Source organism: Acomys minous, assembly GCF_964271855.1.
Source record: "Acomys minous genome assembly, chromosome: 18".
NCBI classification, from domain to species: Eukaryota; Metazoa; Chordata; class Mammalia; order Rodentia; family Muridae; genus Acomys; species Acomys minous.
Window position 1 is genome coordinate 54,968,510 of NC_140501.1, and position 14,349 is coordinate 54,982,858.

Below are 14,349 nucleotides of genomic sequence, written 5' to 3' on the forward strand. Positions count from 1 at the left end.
CTACCATCCTGCGGCTGCTTTATTGCTATTCTTACTCTCTCCTCTTCAACCCCCTCCTTAAAAGAAAAGATTTGCAATATTTATAAAAGCAAATGTTTTCTTATGTAACAACAAGAACACATAAGCCTTTTCTTCTGCGTGTCTTGCGTCACTGTAAAGCTGCACCTGCTAAGCTGCTCTGCGTTGGATCTGGGGGTGGATAAACAGGGCAGGGGAGAGAAGTAAGCAGTGGATGTGCTTGAGCCCAGAGAGGAGGACAGACACCATGAGCACCTCAGAAGTTGCAGAGAGGATAGCTTAATTAATAAAGAACATTTTTAAGGGGCGGTGGCAGGGTGAGATTCTTTTCTTATGGAGAAAAATCAGTTGAGTTTCTGCCTCATGCCATGCAAACAAACAAACAAACAAAAAAGCATCCAATTTCTTGTACATTTAAGTCATAAAAGCCAAAAGTAAACTATGCAGAACTTTAGGTGAATGACTTCATTGTGATGTGGGATCTGGAAGTGTTTCCTATAAAAGGAACCAAAAGCGATAACCAAAAAGGCAAAATAAGTTTGATCAACTCATCCACCTCAAAATTTAGGCTTATCATAAAGCACTGTAGGGACTGGAACTATGGCTCAACAGTTAAGAGCACTTGCTGCTCTTACAAAGGACCCAGGTTTGGTTCCCAGTGCATCATGGTAGCTCATAGCCACCTGTAACTGTAGTTGCACAGGACCTATACCTTCTGGCTGCTGAAGGCACCAGGTGTCCATGAAGGCAAACACTCAGACACATAATTTAGATATAAATAAAAATTAAACCAAACCCTTGAAAAGAAAATGCCAAGAGTGATGAGATCATATCTGATAACAGATTTATATCCAGGGTATTTAAAATATATGACGTCGATCTTTTAGAAACATAGATTACTGCAAAGGAATGTGGCCAAGGTATGCAGCAGAGAAGCATAAAATTTTAAAACAACATCATTATCAATTAGGAAAATACAAATTAAGACAAAGTGAGAGTACATCATGAACCAAGCTGACTGACAGAAAGTAAAATATCAGACTCACTCAGAGCGTCGGGACTCTGAATAGAGCGACACAGGCTTTGCAAATCAGGGCCACTGCTCCAGAAAGTGGTTACATACAGTCACATTGGAGATCTGCAAATCCCACTCACCAACGGCTCCATTTCCTGCTATGCAGCCATGAGAACATCATGTATACATGAGGCAGGGTGCATGTTGAGAATGCCCTTGGCAGCCCCAGCTGCACATGCTCATCACAGGATGAATGCACCCATAGTGGGTGGGGATCATTCAAGAGATGGTCTGATGCCAAAGAATGAAAACAAACAAACAAACAAACAAACAAACAAACATGTGAGATTGAAACGACCATAATTTTTTATTTGTATAAATTTCAAAAATAGGACCCCCCCCCCAAAAAAACCTATAGAAAGGGTGTGGTGTGGTGGCGCACACCTTTAATCCCAGAACTCGGGAGGCAGTGGCAGGTGGATCAATGTGAGCTGGAGGAGCACTCCATTTCTTTATGTTGATGAGCATTCACCTCATGATAATAAATAATGATACCATCATATTACTGTAACACCGAAGTGCCCATTTGAATAAATCCTGTACTATGTTCTGTGTACTTTGATTCATGTGTATACATGCTTTACATACTTTTCAGTATTAAATCTTGTCTTAGTTTTGTTTCCTGTTGCTGTGTTAAAATAACCTGACAAAAACAACTTAAGGGAGAAAGAGCTTATTTTTGTCACAGCCCAAGGTGCAATCCATCATGGCAGAGAAGCCAAGGCGGTAGGAGTGCTTGAAGCAGCTGTCAGATTGCACTGATAGTCAGCGGTGGAGAGTGCTGGATGTGTGGTTGCTAACGCTTAGCTCACTTTCTGCATTTTATGCCATGTGTGTTTGCTTGGTGTTGTTTCTGTAAGCGTCCTGAAAAATCTCACTGGTGGTGGTGATCTGTAGTGATCACTGATGGCCTGTGTTGGTGTTATGCGTGCACACCACTGTGCTCCAGCCTTTTGGTGGGTACCAGAGATGGAACTCAGGGCCTCATGCTAGAGCAGCAAGCACTTTACTTGCTGCACCATCTCCTCGGGCTTTGTAAACTATTTTGATGCCCTCTCTACCTCCCTTTTGATGAAACAAGGGCTATCCATTCATTTTCTCATTTTAAATTTAAAATGAGCTGTCAGCTAAAATTGACAGACTTAATTTTCCAGTCAGGTAGAGTGAGACTGTTCAATATTCATGGGGTTCATCTCAAACACCTGAGAGAAAGGCCAGGTGTGCCAAGAAGAGCTCTTGGGTTGCAGGAAGAAGCTCTGTGTCACGGGGAGAGAGGGGATAGAGGAGAGAGAGAGAGGGAGGGAGAGAGAGAGAGAGAGAGAGAGAGAGAGAGAGAGAGAGAGAGAGAGAGAGAGAGAGAGAAGAGGAGAGGAGAGGAGAGGAGAGGAGAGGAGAGAGAGGAGAGAGGAGAGAGAGAGAGAGTCATGTTGGAGCACTGTGGTGCTGGAGCACTATGGTGTCCTCCCCCAGGGAGATCCTGCTTTCCAGCCCCAGAGAGGAGGCAATGCTGGGATGAGCTGTGTGAGCTGTGGTCTTCTGTGCCACTGCAGTGTGCAGACTCTCAATGCCATCTCTGTGGACACAAACTAGTGGGTCAGTTCTTAAGCAAGGAGTAGAAGACCAGCTTTCCATGTGTATGAACTGACTGTAGTTCTGAGCCGTTCCTCAGTGATTTTCCTTTCCATTGTGGTAGATTTTGAAGAAGCACCTGGAGGCGCTGAGAATTTTGTAGACTGAGCCATAGCCCCTAAGCCCCTTCCCATGAGGAGTCAACCACAGGACATCAATGCACCATCCTAAGTGGGGCGGGGTGGTATATATGACTGTGGACTTTCACTGAGAATGACAGAAGGCAGAAAACAATAGAATGCAAAGGCGGGCTGTAAATCAGTTTGAACGAGAACAGAATTGGTGACTATCGTAGAGTCAGCATGCCTGATGCAGCGCCTGAGGCAGGGATTCAGTGCCTATGACTGGAGCAGAACAGAGGGGTGAAGGGAGAACCTGTAAGGAAATGAGAGCAGTCGAGAGGGAAGGAGAAGTCGAGGGAGGGTGTGGTCTCAGGGGAGGTCTTGGGTCCAAGCATAGTGGAGTTGGGGAGGTCAGGACGTATGGCCATGTGACCAGGTTCTGACCAATGAGATGTAACTGATGATGCAGAATGAATCTTCTAGGAAGGCTGTCTAATGATGGATGAAGTCAGGACAGGCTGGTGGCTCAGTGGGTTGAAGGCACTTGCCGTGAAAGCTTAGAGACATGAGTTTGATACCCCAGAACCCACATAAAGGTGAAGGAGAAAACTGACTCCACAAACTTGTCCTCTGTCCCCCACACATGTACCATGGCATGTACATGTCCTCCACACGTCATACATACACAAATGCAACAGCAGCAGCAGCAGCAGCAACAACAACAACAACAATAAATAAAAATACTGTAGATAAAGAGGTAGGAAGTGAGAGCTTTTGTCTGTTCCCTTTTCCTTTTCCTCCCCTCTCTTAGTCTGCACTTTGGCCATGGTGGGTTACAAGACCAGAGGACGGTGTTTGTCCTTGAGAGTGAAGCCACATGCCAAAAATAATTGAGTGAAAAAGGAATCTGAGTCCCTGGTGACCACAGAGCCACCAACTCCCTACTCCAATAAAGTTTCACTTATTTAACTGAAAAAGAAGCACAATTCTATCTTGTTCCATCATATTTATCTTCGTCCCTGGTAATGAATGCTGTTTCCATGGGCACCATGAGACAGGACAGATGCAGAGAGATTCCTGGGCAGTGTGGTAGCCACACTGGTCACCAGCAAGAAGTAGGTGCTACTTTTATGCTTCTCTTTTCTCATGCCCAGATTTTTAAATAAGAAGCTACAAAGACCCTTTGTGATTTTCTTTATAAAGTTGAAAGCCTTAGATCTAAACTGTACATACTAAATTAAATGTTCACTAACCCCAAGTCTGTTGTTTTAGATTTTAAAAGTCACTTAAAATGCTGCCTTGGAACACTCAGTTTTTAAAAAAAAAAGATTTATTTATTTATTATTATGTATACAATGTTCTGCCTGCATGTGGGATGTCTTCATCAAACTCCTCTCCCCAGGGCTCAGGTAACTATTTGGAAAAGGAGATAGAAGGGCTGTAAGGGTCAGAGCTATGGATGATACCATGGAAACAGTGTCTTCCAGACATGGCAGACTCTCTCACATACGAATACACAGAGGCTGTGGCAGCATGCACAAGACCTGCACAGATTCAAGCCAGATGGGGTTTCAGCACTAAGAGGAGAAAGTAGACCTGCGTTCCCGTTCATAACCAGGAAGTTATATCCAATTGACAACCACTTGCAGAGGAAACATTCTTTTTCTACAATGGAGTCTCACAGGGTATACAAAGTTAAGGGCAAGCCTCAAGCCCAGCAGTAGATGCTGACAGAAAACAACCTCAGTAGTATTTGTGTGTGTGTGTGTGTGTGTGTGTGTGTGTGTGTGTGTGTGTGTGTGTACACCTTTGTATTTGTGTGTGTTTCTTGTGTCTTTGTTTTCATTATTCCTTTTAAAAAATTTGCTTGTTAGTTTTCAAAAGAGAGAGATAGAATGAATCTAGTTGGAGGAGTGGGGAGGGGGGTGATCTGGGAGGGACTGAGGGAGGGGTGGGGAGGGGGTGATCTGGGGGGGACTGAGGGAGGGGTGGGGAGGGGATGATCTGGGAGGGGCTGAGGGAGGGGTGGGGAGGGGGTGATCTGGGAGGGACTGAGGGAGGGGTGGGGAGGGGGTGATCTGGGAGGGACTGAGGGAGGGGTGGGGAGGGGGTGATCTGGGAGGGGCTGAGGGAGGGGTGGGGAGGGGGTGACCTGGGAGGGGCTGAGGGAGGGGTGGGGAGGGGGTGATCTGGGAGGGGCTGAGGGAGGGGTGGGGAGGGGGTGATCTGGGAGGGGCTGAGGGAGGGGTGGGGAGGGGATGATCTGGGAGGGGCTGAGGGAGGGGTGGGGAGGGGATGATCTGGGAGGGGCTGAGGGAGGGGTGGGGAGGGGGTGATCTGGGAGGGACTGAGGGAGGGGTGGGGAGGGGATGATCTGGGAGGGGCTGAGGGAGGGGTGGGGAGGGGATGATCTGGGAGGGGCTGAGGGAGGGGTGGGGAGGGGGTGATCTGGGAGGGACTGAGGGAGGGGTGGGGAGGGGGGTGATCTGGGAGGGACTGAGGGAGGGGTGGGGAGGGGATGATCTGGGAGGGGCTGAGGGAGGGGTGGGGAGGGGGTGATCTGGGAGGGGCTGAGGGAGGGGTGGGGAGGGGGTGATCTGGGAGGGGCTGAGGGAGGGGTGGGGAGGGGGTGATCTGGGAGGGACTGAGGGAGGGGTGGGGAGGGGGTGATCTGGGAGGGGCTGAGGGAGGGGTGGGGAGGGGGTGATCTGGGAGGGGCTGAGGGAGGGGTGGGGAGGGGGTGATCTGGGAGGGACTGAGGGAGGGGTGGGAGGGGGTGATCTGGGAGGGGCTGAGGGAGGGGTGGGGAGGGGGTGATCTGGGAGGGACTGAGGGAGGGGTGGGGAGGGGGTGATCTGGGAGGGACTGAGGGAGGGGTGGGGAGGGGGGTGATCTGGGAGGGACTGAGGGAGGGGTGGGGAGGGGGTGATCTAGGAGGGACTGAGGGAGGGGTGGGGAGGGGGTGATCTGGGAGGGACTGAGGGAGGGGTGGGGAGGGGGTGACCTGGGAGGGACTGAGGGAGGGGTGGGGAGGGGGTGATCTGGGAGGGACTGAGGGAGGGGTGGGGAGGGGGTGATCTGGGAGGGACTGAGGGAGGGGTGGGGAGGGGGTGATCTGGGAGGGACTGAGGGAGGGGAAAGATCAGAACATATGATATAAAATATTTTCAATTCAAAATGCTGTTTGACAAAAATGAATTTTAAAAAATCTTGTATTCTCTTGAATTCAGAGAAAGTCAGTTTGCAAAGTGTGTGAATGTGAAATTGTAAACGTAATAATAAAAGTTAAAATTAAATGTATACATTAAAACAAAACCACACCAGTGACCATGGAACTTAGTGAATACAAACACAAATACGTGTGTGGAGGACCTCCACGATGCCTTTGGAGCTGTTGGTCTGCAACCTCCTCCGACTCCCACCTCTCCCCCCTCAGCTGCCTTGAACACAAAGGCTGTACGGAAAGATATTGGACTTAACATAAACATGGTCTCAGCCAGAGGCAGTTTTGCTCCGTAGGGGACATGTAGCAATGTGCAGAGATACTTTTGTGTGTCACAACTGGGTGGGCATCGAAGGATAGGCCTATGTCCAAGAATGCATGGGGCCATTCAAGGACTGACGATGCTGTGCTCAGGGTGTGAGCGGTGCAGAGGCTGAAGTGGCTGTGAATAGAAAGCACCCGTTGTATTTTACCAGTGAGGGCTTACTTTAAAGATACTAATTGATTTCTTCACTACCTCCCCACCACGCCGCCCCTCAGTGACCTAGTTAACACTCTCCCTAGCTGGCAGTTTATTAGCTCCTGGTGGGTACCAGTTAACGGGAGGTCGAAGCTTAACCGACATTCACATTTCTGTTGTCTCCTGGGGTGCTGTGACTTAATGTTCAGGAGTTGAACACATTTACAATCTAAGCCCAACAGATTGTTTGAAGGAGGCTTTGATTTGTGTTTTGAGAGCATTTCTAAGGAATAGCACATGGAGAAGAGGTGGTCAGTGTGCTGGCCCTTGGAAAACCTAAAGACGGCCTCAGCAAGTTGGAACTCTCAGGCTAGCATCCATCTGTGAACATAAGTGTGTTTTATAGGAGCGACTTACAGACCGTGCTCGCTTTCTCCATCCTCGTTTGCTCCAATAATGAGGAGTATGAAAGTGACGCCCCTGGCTTTGTTCCTGGAGAGAGGAGTGAGGTGTGGAGGAGCTTGGAGGCAGCGATGGAGTCAGATGGTGGGATGAACACTGCCGTAAGATAACCTGCAGGACAAGGCTCTGTCAGTCCCCTCGCTCAGTCTGCACACTGCGTCAGTGACTTCTTCATCACCGCGACCAAAGATTTGACTGAAACAAAAGAGGAAAGGGTTTTTTTCAGCCTGGGGTTACAGACTTAGCTCTGTTGTCTCTGAGCCCCATGGTGCAGACAGAGCATAAGACCGAGGATGCTCACCCTCTGACAGAGGACAAGGCACAATGGGCTCAGGAATAAACACCCCCTCCCCGAGTTACTGACTTCCTGCAGCTACAGGAAGTAAGTACAGCTACCTCCCCTCCTACAGTTTCTAGAACCTTCCACAGCACTGCAAGCAGCTAGGAACCAAACGTGAAACACATTTGTCTGTGCGGGATTTTTCATACAGTCCATTGAGAAGCGTTTGTGTCCGTCTGTGGGACAGGGTCCTGCAGCAGATCATTTGCTCTGCTCTATCACTCTCCTGCTGTATTCATCTCCTTAGGGTGGAAGGCATTGGCGAAGGGCTGCAGGAAACAAAGGAAGGGCTGGGAGGTGCCCAGGAAGACATGGATTATCCCAGAGTTGGAAGGAGGGCCCCTCCTGCCAGGAGATCAAGAGAAAAGTGAAGCCAGCGAGAGAAACAGTGGGCAGGGGCCAGGTCACATGAATGCTGGTGGGAATGTGACATACGTGACTCAAGCCTGGAAGGGGTGAGGGACCAAAGATGCAGCCTTGCAGATGGTCAACGGGAACGAGAGGGCTCAGGGCAGCAAGGGGCCCCCTGAGTTCATCAGTGAGGAGGACTAGGGAAAAGCAGATGGCGGCAAAGTGGTTAGCATGTATGAGAGACTTCAGTCAGAGCACTGCTGTTTTGGGATTGCTAAGGATGAAAGAAGCAGGGAAGTCTGGGAGAACAAGGACAAATGGGTAAAACTAGATGTAAGTAAGTCATTCTTCGATTCAATTCCAAGTCTTGTCAAACGTGATGCAGTTGTGTAAAGTTTTAGTCAGAGTCCATTTGTGTGTATGTGTGTGTGCGTGTGCGTGTGTGTGTGTGTGTGTGTCGTCTGTGTGTCTGTGTTCTGGGAATTTTAATTCAGATCCTCACACTTGAACAGCAAGCATTTTTAGCCCGCTGAGCCATCTCCCCAGCTCGAGAGTCAATTTTTACTAGGATGTTGGTCGGAGCAGCAATGTATTATAGTGTTATATACACCTCTCTTGCCTGCCAAACAAAATGAATAATCTTCAGTTTACCTTTGTCCCTGAGCCCTTGGTCTTAACTGTAATGATTATTAAAACATACATTTAAATACTACTTACACAAAGACTTCTGCTTATCCTCAAGAAAGCACTGGGGGGCTGGCTGGGCCCTTCTCTACTGTTTGCATAAGTGTCCCCCAGATGTGTGTGTATGTGAAGACTCCCAATTTATAGCACTATTGGGAGGTGGTGAGACTTTTAGGAGGTGGGGCCTGGTGGGAGTTAGGTCATTGGGGGCATACTCTTAAAAGGGATATTGGGACCTCAGCTCCTCCCCGTCCTCCTGTTTGTGAGGTGAGCACTCTGAGACTGGGAGCCAGCCGTGCTATCCTCCTCACAGGCGGGTTTCTCTAGGGTATTTGCTGCAGTGATGAGAACCGACCCTCCTAGAGCACACCACCCTACACAGTTGGCATCATAGGGGCAAAGGAGTAAATTCTCCATTAAGTGCTTGCATATAAAATGATCGTTTATGGAGCATCCAGCAGATAAACTTACCTAAGATAAGAGATATTTGTTATAATTAAAGACTTCTTTTTTAAAAAAAATTATATGCATGTGGGGAAATGGTATGTGCACACTGAGTACAGGTGCCCACAGGGGCATAGGAGTCCCCTGGAGCTGAAGTTACAGATGGTAAGCCACCCTACATGGGTGACGGCAGCTGAATTCAGGTCCTCTGTAAAAGCAAGACACTCACGTAACTGAACCACCTCCCTAGCCTTCTTTACTACAGTTAAAACAGATATATTTCATTCCCATTTCAAGAAATTGATATCAAGACAAAATTAAAATAAGCACTTGGTAGAACGGGTCACAGCAAGCACGTCGATCGGTGCCAGCACTATTGTCCAAAAGCCCCATAATCCTCTGTTCTCACCCTCAGGCATGCGCCAAGGCAATGACCACGGCACCCAGTACCGATCGGCAGTCTATCCCACCTCTGCTGCACAGATGGAAACAGCCCTGAGATCCAAAGAGGAGTACCAGAAGGTAGGACACCCATAACATTGGCCTCCCCAGGCCCATGTGCCCTGGGCTAGCTCAGTGTTAGAGAGAAGTTTGGCTCTGACCACCTGCAACCATAACCCCAGGCATGTGTTTTAGCCGTTTCTGCCCGTCTCTGAGCAGGGTCACTGCACCAAAGAAATGTTCGTAGTGCAAGTCTAAGATGTGTATTTGTCTTTAAAATCAACTCATCCTGGTGACTAGCTGTGATGCCGTCTCTCAGAATCAGTTTACCCCACAGATGTTGCTTGTCTGTCTTCTGCAGCTGGACCCTGGAATCAAGGCAGTGGCAAAGGGGCCTTCTCCTGGGGCCTGATGGAAGGACAGGTCCAGGTGCCTTTTCCTGTAAATATCACGTGCTCAGGCCTGCTTTTATAAGGACACTGGCCTCGCTTGATTCAGGCTAACCCTGGTGCCCTCATGTAACTCTATGAGTTTTATGAAGACCCAACTCCAAAAAGGTTGTGTTCTAAGAGCTTAAGGCTCCAGCAGATCCTTTCTAGAAGACAGATCAACCCGTGATATATACTTTCCATTGCCAGCAACAGTCAACTTAATTATAATAAAAGCATTTACCAGGAATATGTACATTATACCATGAAATAATCGTCTTCATTATCAATTCTATAATCTGTTAGAAACATCTCCTCCAGTAGAGATCTGGTTCTCTTAAAAACAACTTGGGTTGCTTTAATTTTTAGAGTTCTGTGATGATACTCAAATTTTAATTAAGATATTTTCTGATTTAACAATAGGGCGAGTAGATAACTCTGGTGCTGTTGATAGTGTGGGACAGCCACCAGAGGTAGAGGGGGAGTGAGGGGCAGCCTGGGATGCGGCTTGTTTGCTGTTAAGGTATATGGCCTGGTCAGTTCCACTGTGACGAGAGATACTGCTGAGGGAGATGTGGAGAGCGTCCCTTCCTCCCATCATAAGTAAATCTAAGGCTGTGAAATCGGCTTGGCTGACATGGTAGGCAGCCTGGGACACAGTTCCTGTGGCTGTTATCCATACATGGTTCCCTCTGTGAGTCTGGGCTGAAGTTTGTGACATTTCTCTCACTTCTTTCTGGAGACTGTAACGTCAAGAGATCTTGATGTTGAACCAGGAACCAAAGTGTCTCATGATGTACCTATGGGGGCAGGGGACAATAAGGCTATCTACATACCTGTACCTAGGTGGCCACTGTGATGTCTGTCTCAGCCTGAGTCCCACAAATGGCAGAGCTCAAGGGGCTTGTGTGTGAGGACTTTCAGGGATGGTTGGTGCCAGGAAACGGGATCAGAGGACAGGAGGAGTAGAAGAGAGACGGAGTAAGGCCTGTGCTGGCCACTGCCAAGAACAGGTTTCTCGGGCCTCAAGAAATCACCTGTCATCCCCGGGAAGGAGCAGACATCCCTGGGAACCATCATGCATGGTGTTGCCTTGCACTTCTGGCTGTGGAGACTTCAGCTCGTGGTAGGAGGTTAGAGGTATATGGCAGATGATGAGAAAGGCATTATTAGCTCCTAGAGCTGCAAACACTAAGAAGAGTCCCTTCCGGACAGGCCACAGCAGCAAGGTCTATGGGAGATACAAGTGAGCCACAGGGCCTGAAGTGAAGGAGAAGTGCTGGGGTTAAGTGTGTGCATTCTAGTCTCATTTCTGTTGCCGTGCTCACATATCCTGACCAAGAGCAACTCTGGAGAGAAACAAGTTTATTTGCCTTACAATTCCAAGTTAGTGTCTGTCGTTGCTGGGAGATCAAGGCAGAAACTTGAGTCAGCTAGTCATTCTGTAACAGTAGGGAGAGAAAAAAATGCATGCATGCTGCCCCCTGCTTGTTCTCAGTTAGCTTTGTCCTCTCTTACACAGTTCAGGACCTTCCTGCCCAGGGAATGGTGCTACCCACAGTGGACTGGGGCTTCCCTTATCAATGAGCTTAGTTAAAGACAAACCCCCCACAGGCCAACCCAATGTAGATAATCCGTCACTGAGACTCTCTTCCAAGGTAATTCTATGTTGTACCTAACTGACAACTAGAGTTAGCTATCACACTGTGTAAACAACATCAGAAGCCATCATCCACAAAGTGCCCTGCTCCCACCAGCTCTGCTCCCTAACCAGGAAACACTGCTAGCTCCAAGGGCTCAAAGCTGATCCCACCAAGGAGTTCTCTGAGTTTGTGATGGAGCTGAGGAAGAAAAGCTTGATGGCTTCCCAGGAGGACCTCCTGCTCTGATCATGCAATCACGTGGGAGACAGCTTTCCATACAGAAGTTATAATCAGAGTGGCATGCAATACTTAAACAGCCTTATAAGGGCAGAGATAGTCATAGGAGGATTGCAGCCACAAAAAAGGGTGCTTACTGGATGCCAATCACTCGTCTAAGTTTTGTATATGAATGAAATGTTTTACAGATCTTTGATTATTCATCCACCAATTACCTATGTATCATCTCTCTGCCATTTTGCTATCATTTATCTTTCTGTCTCTCTGTCATTATTATCATCTATCTATCTATCTATCTATCTATCTATCTATCATCTATTTTTCCATTTAGCTATCATTTATATATCTGTCTGTCATTTACCATCTATCACCTGTCTATAATCTATCTATCTATCTATCTATCTATCTATCTATCTATCATCTATCTATCACCTATGTGTAGATGCAATAGTTACACTTTGACACAGTTTTATCTCTCTGTATCTTTGTTAAAAAACTGCATGTGTTGCTGTAATTCTGAGACTTTGTCTCTGCTTTGGGAGTTTCTGTGGATTTCTGCTCATTCTCTTCTACCTGATATAATATCTATAGGCCACCTCCAAGTAAGTCAATACTTTACCTAACTAAGAAAGGCGACACAATTGGCTTTTACTCGACAAAAAAACCTGTTGTTGTTGTTGTTGTTACATTTGCCTTAAAAGTACTCTGACCTCCAGTGGGCCCTACACCATCTAGGTTAGTCCTAGGTCCTGCCTTTTGTCTCCATAGCCACAGGGCAGCCCTGGATGGCCTTGCCTGTGCTTTATGTCAAGGCCGACCTTGAGCAAATTTCTGAAACGATAAAGATAATCGCTTTTAGGGGCATCATTTCTTCATAGTGCCAGTTAGACCCTTACCCTCCATAATCTCAGCCCCAAACATCCAGGTTTATCCTAAGACTAGATGCTCCTTCCGCACATTCCACTGCCCTCTTTTCCCCTTCGGAGGTCGCCATTACAGGCCTCCACCCTAGCCATTGATCCTCTCTGAGGCTGCAGGGACCCTCACGCACTAACTATAATGTTGACTGAGGTTACTAATTTGATAGTCTCTGCTAGTTTGTCCCCCAGTGACCTGCAGGAACCGGCTTCTTCAGCAACTTCTTTATATGTGGTGTTGGAGTGACTGCACTGTTTACCACAAGGCAGCCATTTGAACATAAAATTAGCTGATTTTATCACAGGGACCAATTGTTGAGCTAATTAGATGTGCGGGAGTGCTGAGGAGCCAGAAACCAAAAGTGATTTTCCCTCCAAACTGTGGTTTTCTGCAAAGTTGGCTGAGCTGTCAGTCCCAGGCCCACTGGCAACCTGAAGAAGAAATGTTCTCACTTCTGAGCTGGCGCTGTGGCATGGAGGCAGGGAGGTCCAAGCAGGAGGGTCAGACCATCAGGGGTGAGACCCAAACTCCATGCTGGGTGTAATGGCCTTAGCAGGGCTGAGTTCTGCTAATTGGAACCCGCTGGCTACTTCCCATCTTAGTTAGCGGAGGCCATTCAAGAAAATGGAAGTAGTGTCGTCATCTTTTGAGGATGGCTTTGCAGTACATTCCTAATCTTGTCTTTATGCTTAAACCTCCATCCTTAAGGAGTCTTGTGGTGGGATTATTTGTAGGGAAATATTTGGAGAGGATAATCAGAGGATAGCGTTGCCTGTGGATTATCATACACTGTGGACTGTTCTCTCATGCGAGCCTGTCCTAAACTGACGTCTTTCCATCCTCCCCTGAATGAATCAGGCCCTTGAGCAACGGAGAGGGAGCGATCAGAGTGGGATTCCCTCATACTCAAAATGTAACTTCTTTTTATTTAGGAAGTAAGTATTTTAACCTCCAGTTGATTGTGGGTCTTTAAATTTACAGGCAATAGATAGGAAGAGAATTTTGGCCAACCATATGACCAAACCCATCCCAGCTCCTCAAGACTCATTAATGGAAAACATGGTTTCTTTGAATATATATATATATATATTTTTTTTTTTTCGGGAGAGAGAGAAAAAATCAGACTTTACCTCTGTGTACATTTTAGAGCATATTGGGCTCTAATAAACACACAAACCTTTCTGGGGTATATTCTTAATTGCTACATTTCAAATATAAAGCGGTGTTTGAAAATCTGTCTATCTACCCACCCACCCATCCATTCCTCCTTTCACCTACCCACCTGGCCTGTCCAGCCGCCCGTCTGTTTGTATTACCTCTATGCCATCAGCCTGTCTACCCACCCACCACCTATTCTTCCCTCTGTGCAGCCCTCTAGATCGTCACTATATAGCTATGTTCTTTCAATAATTTCAATAACTTTTATCTTAATTTTCAATTATTTGGCAATTTATCACTTATCATCTGTGCATCAGATTATATTCAATACACTGTATAATTTAAAGAAAAACACCCCCAAAACATGCAAAACAGTATGTAGTGATTGATTCAAAACAGCCAGCAATGTTTAGAATAAAGGCTCATCTTTCATGACTTGGTTCTCTTCCCACTTAGATTGCAGCCAGATACTCACTGATGCCACGTCTTCCCAGGGAGGTTCTTACATGCATGGTGTGTGTGTGTGTGTGTGTGTGTGTGTGTGTGTGTGTGTCTGAGAGGGGGACACAGAAAGAGAAAGAGACATAAAGATTGTATTCTCAAATAACCTCCCTATCTGTGCTACCAGTGGAATTTCTGCCACCTTGCTTTTGTGCGGTACAACATGTAGTTCCACCCCAAAGCCTGGGGTCTTTGAAGGAAGCTTTAGGATTTCTGGCTCCCTGAAAACCACAGATTTGAATAGAGGTGCCGTTGCAGGGACTGCTGTCTTGTGG

General features: G+C 47.2%; 1 protein-coding gene across 5 annotated transcripts in view; it reads left to right on the forward strand.

The window, feature by feature from the left end:
- The window catches only part of MSRA (methionine sulfoxide reductase A), a 316,653-nt gene that overhangs the window by 222,945 nt on the left and 79,359 nt on the right, over positions 1 to 14,349 (forward strand). For 4 of the 5 annotated variants that reach the window (XM_084766943.1, XM_084766942.1, XM_084766941.1 and 1 more), the window contains one exon: positions 9,164 to 9,270. The exons of the other annotated variant lie outside the window; for it this stretch is intronic. In XM_084766943.1, coding sequence (XP_084623069.1) covers positions 9,164 to 9,270 — 107 coding nt within the window. The remainder of the gene's footprint in view (positions 1 to 9,163; positions 9,271 to 14,349) is intronic. 5 annotated transcript variants of the gene reach the window in all.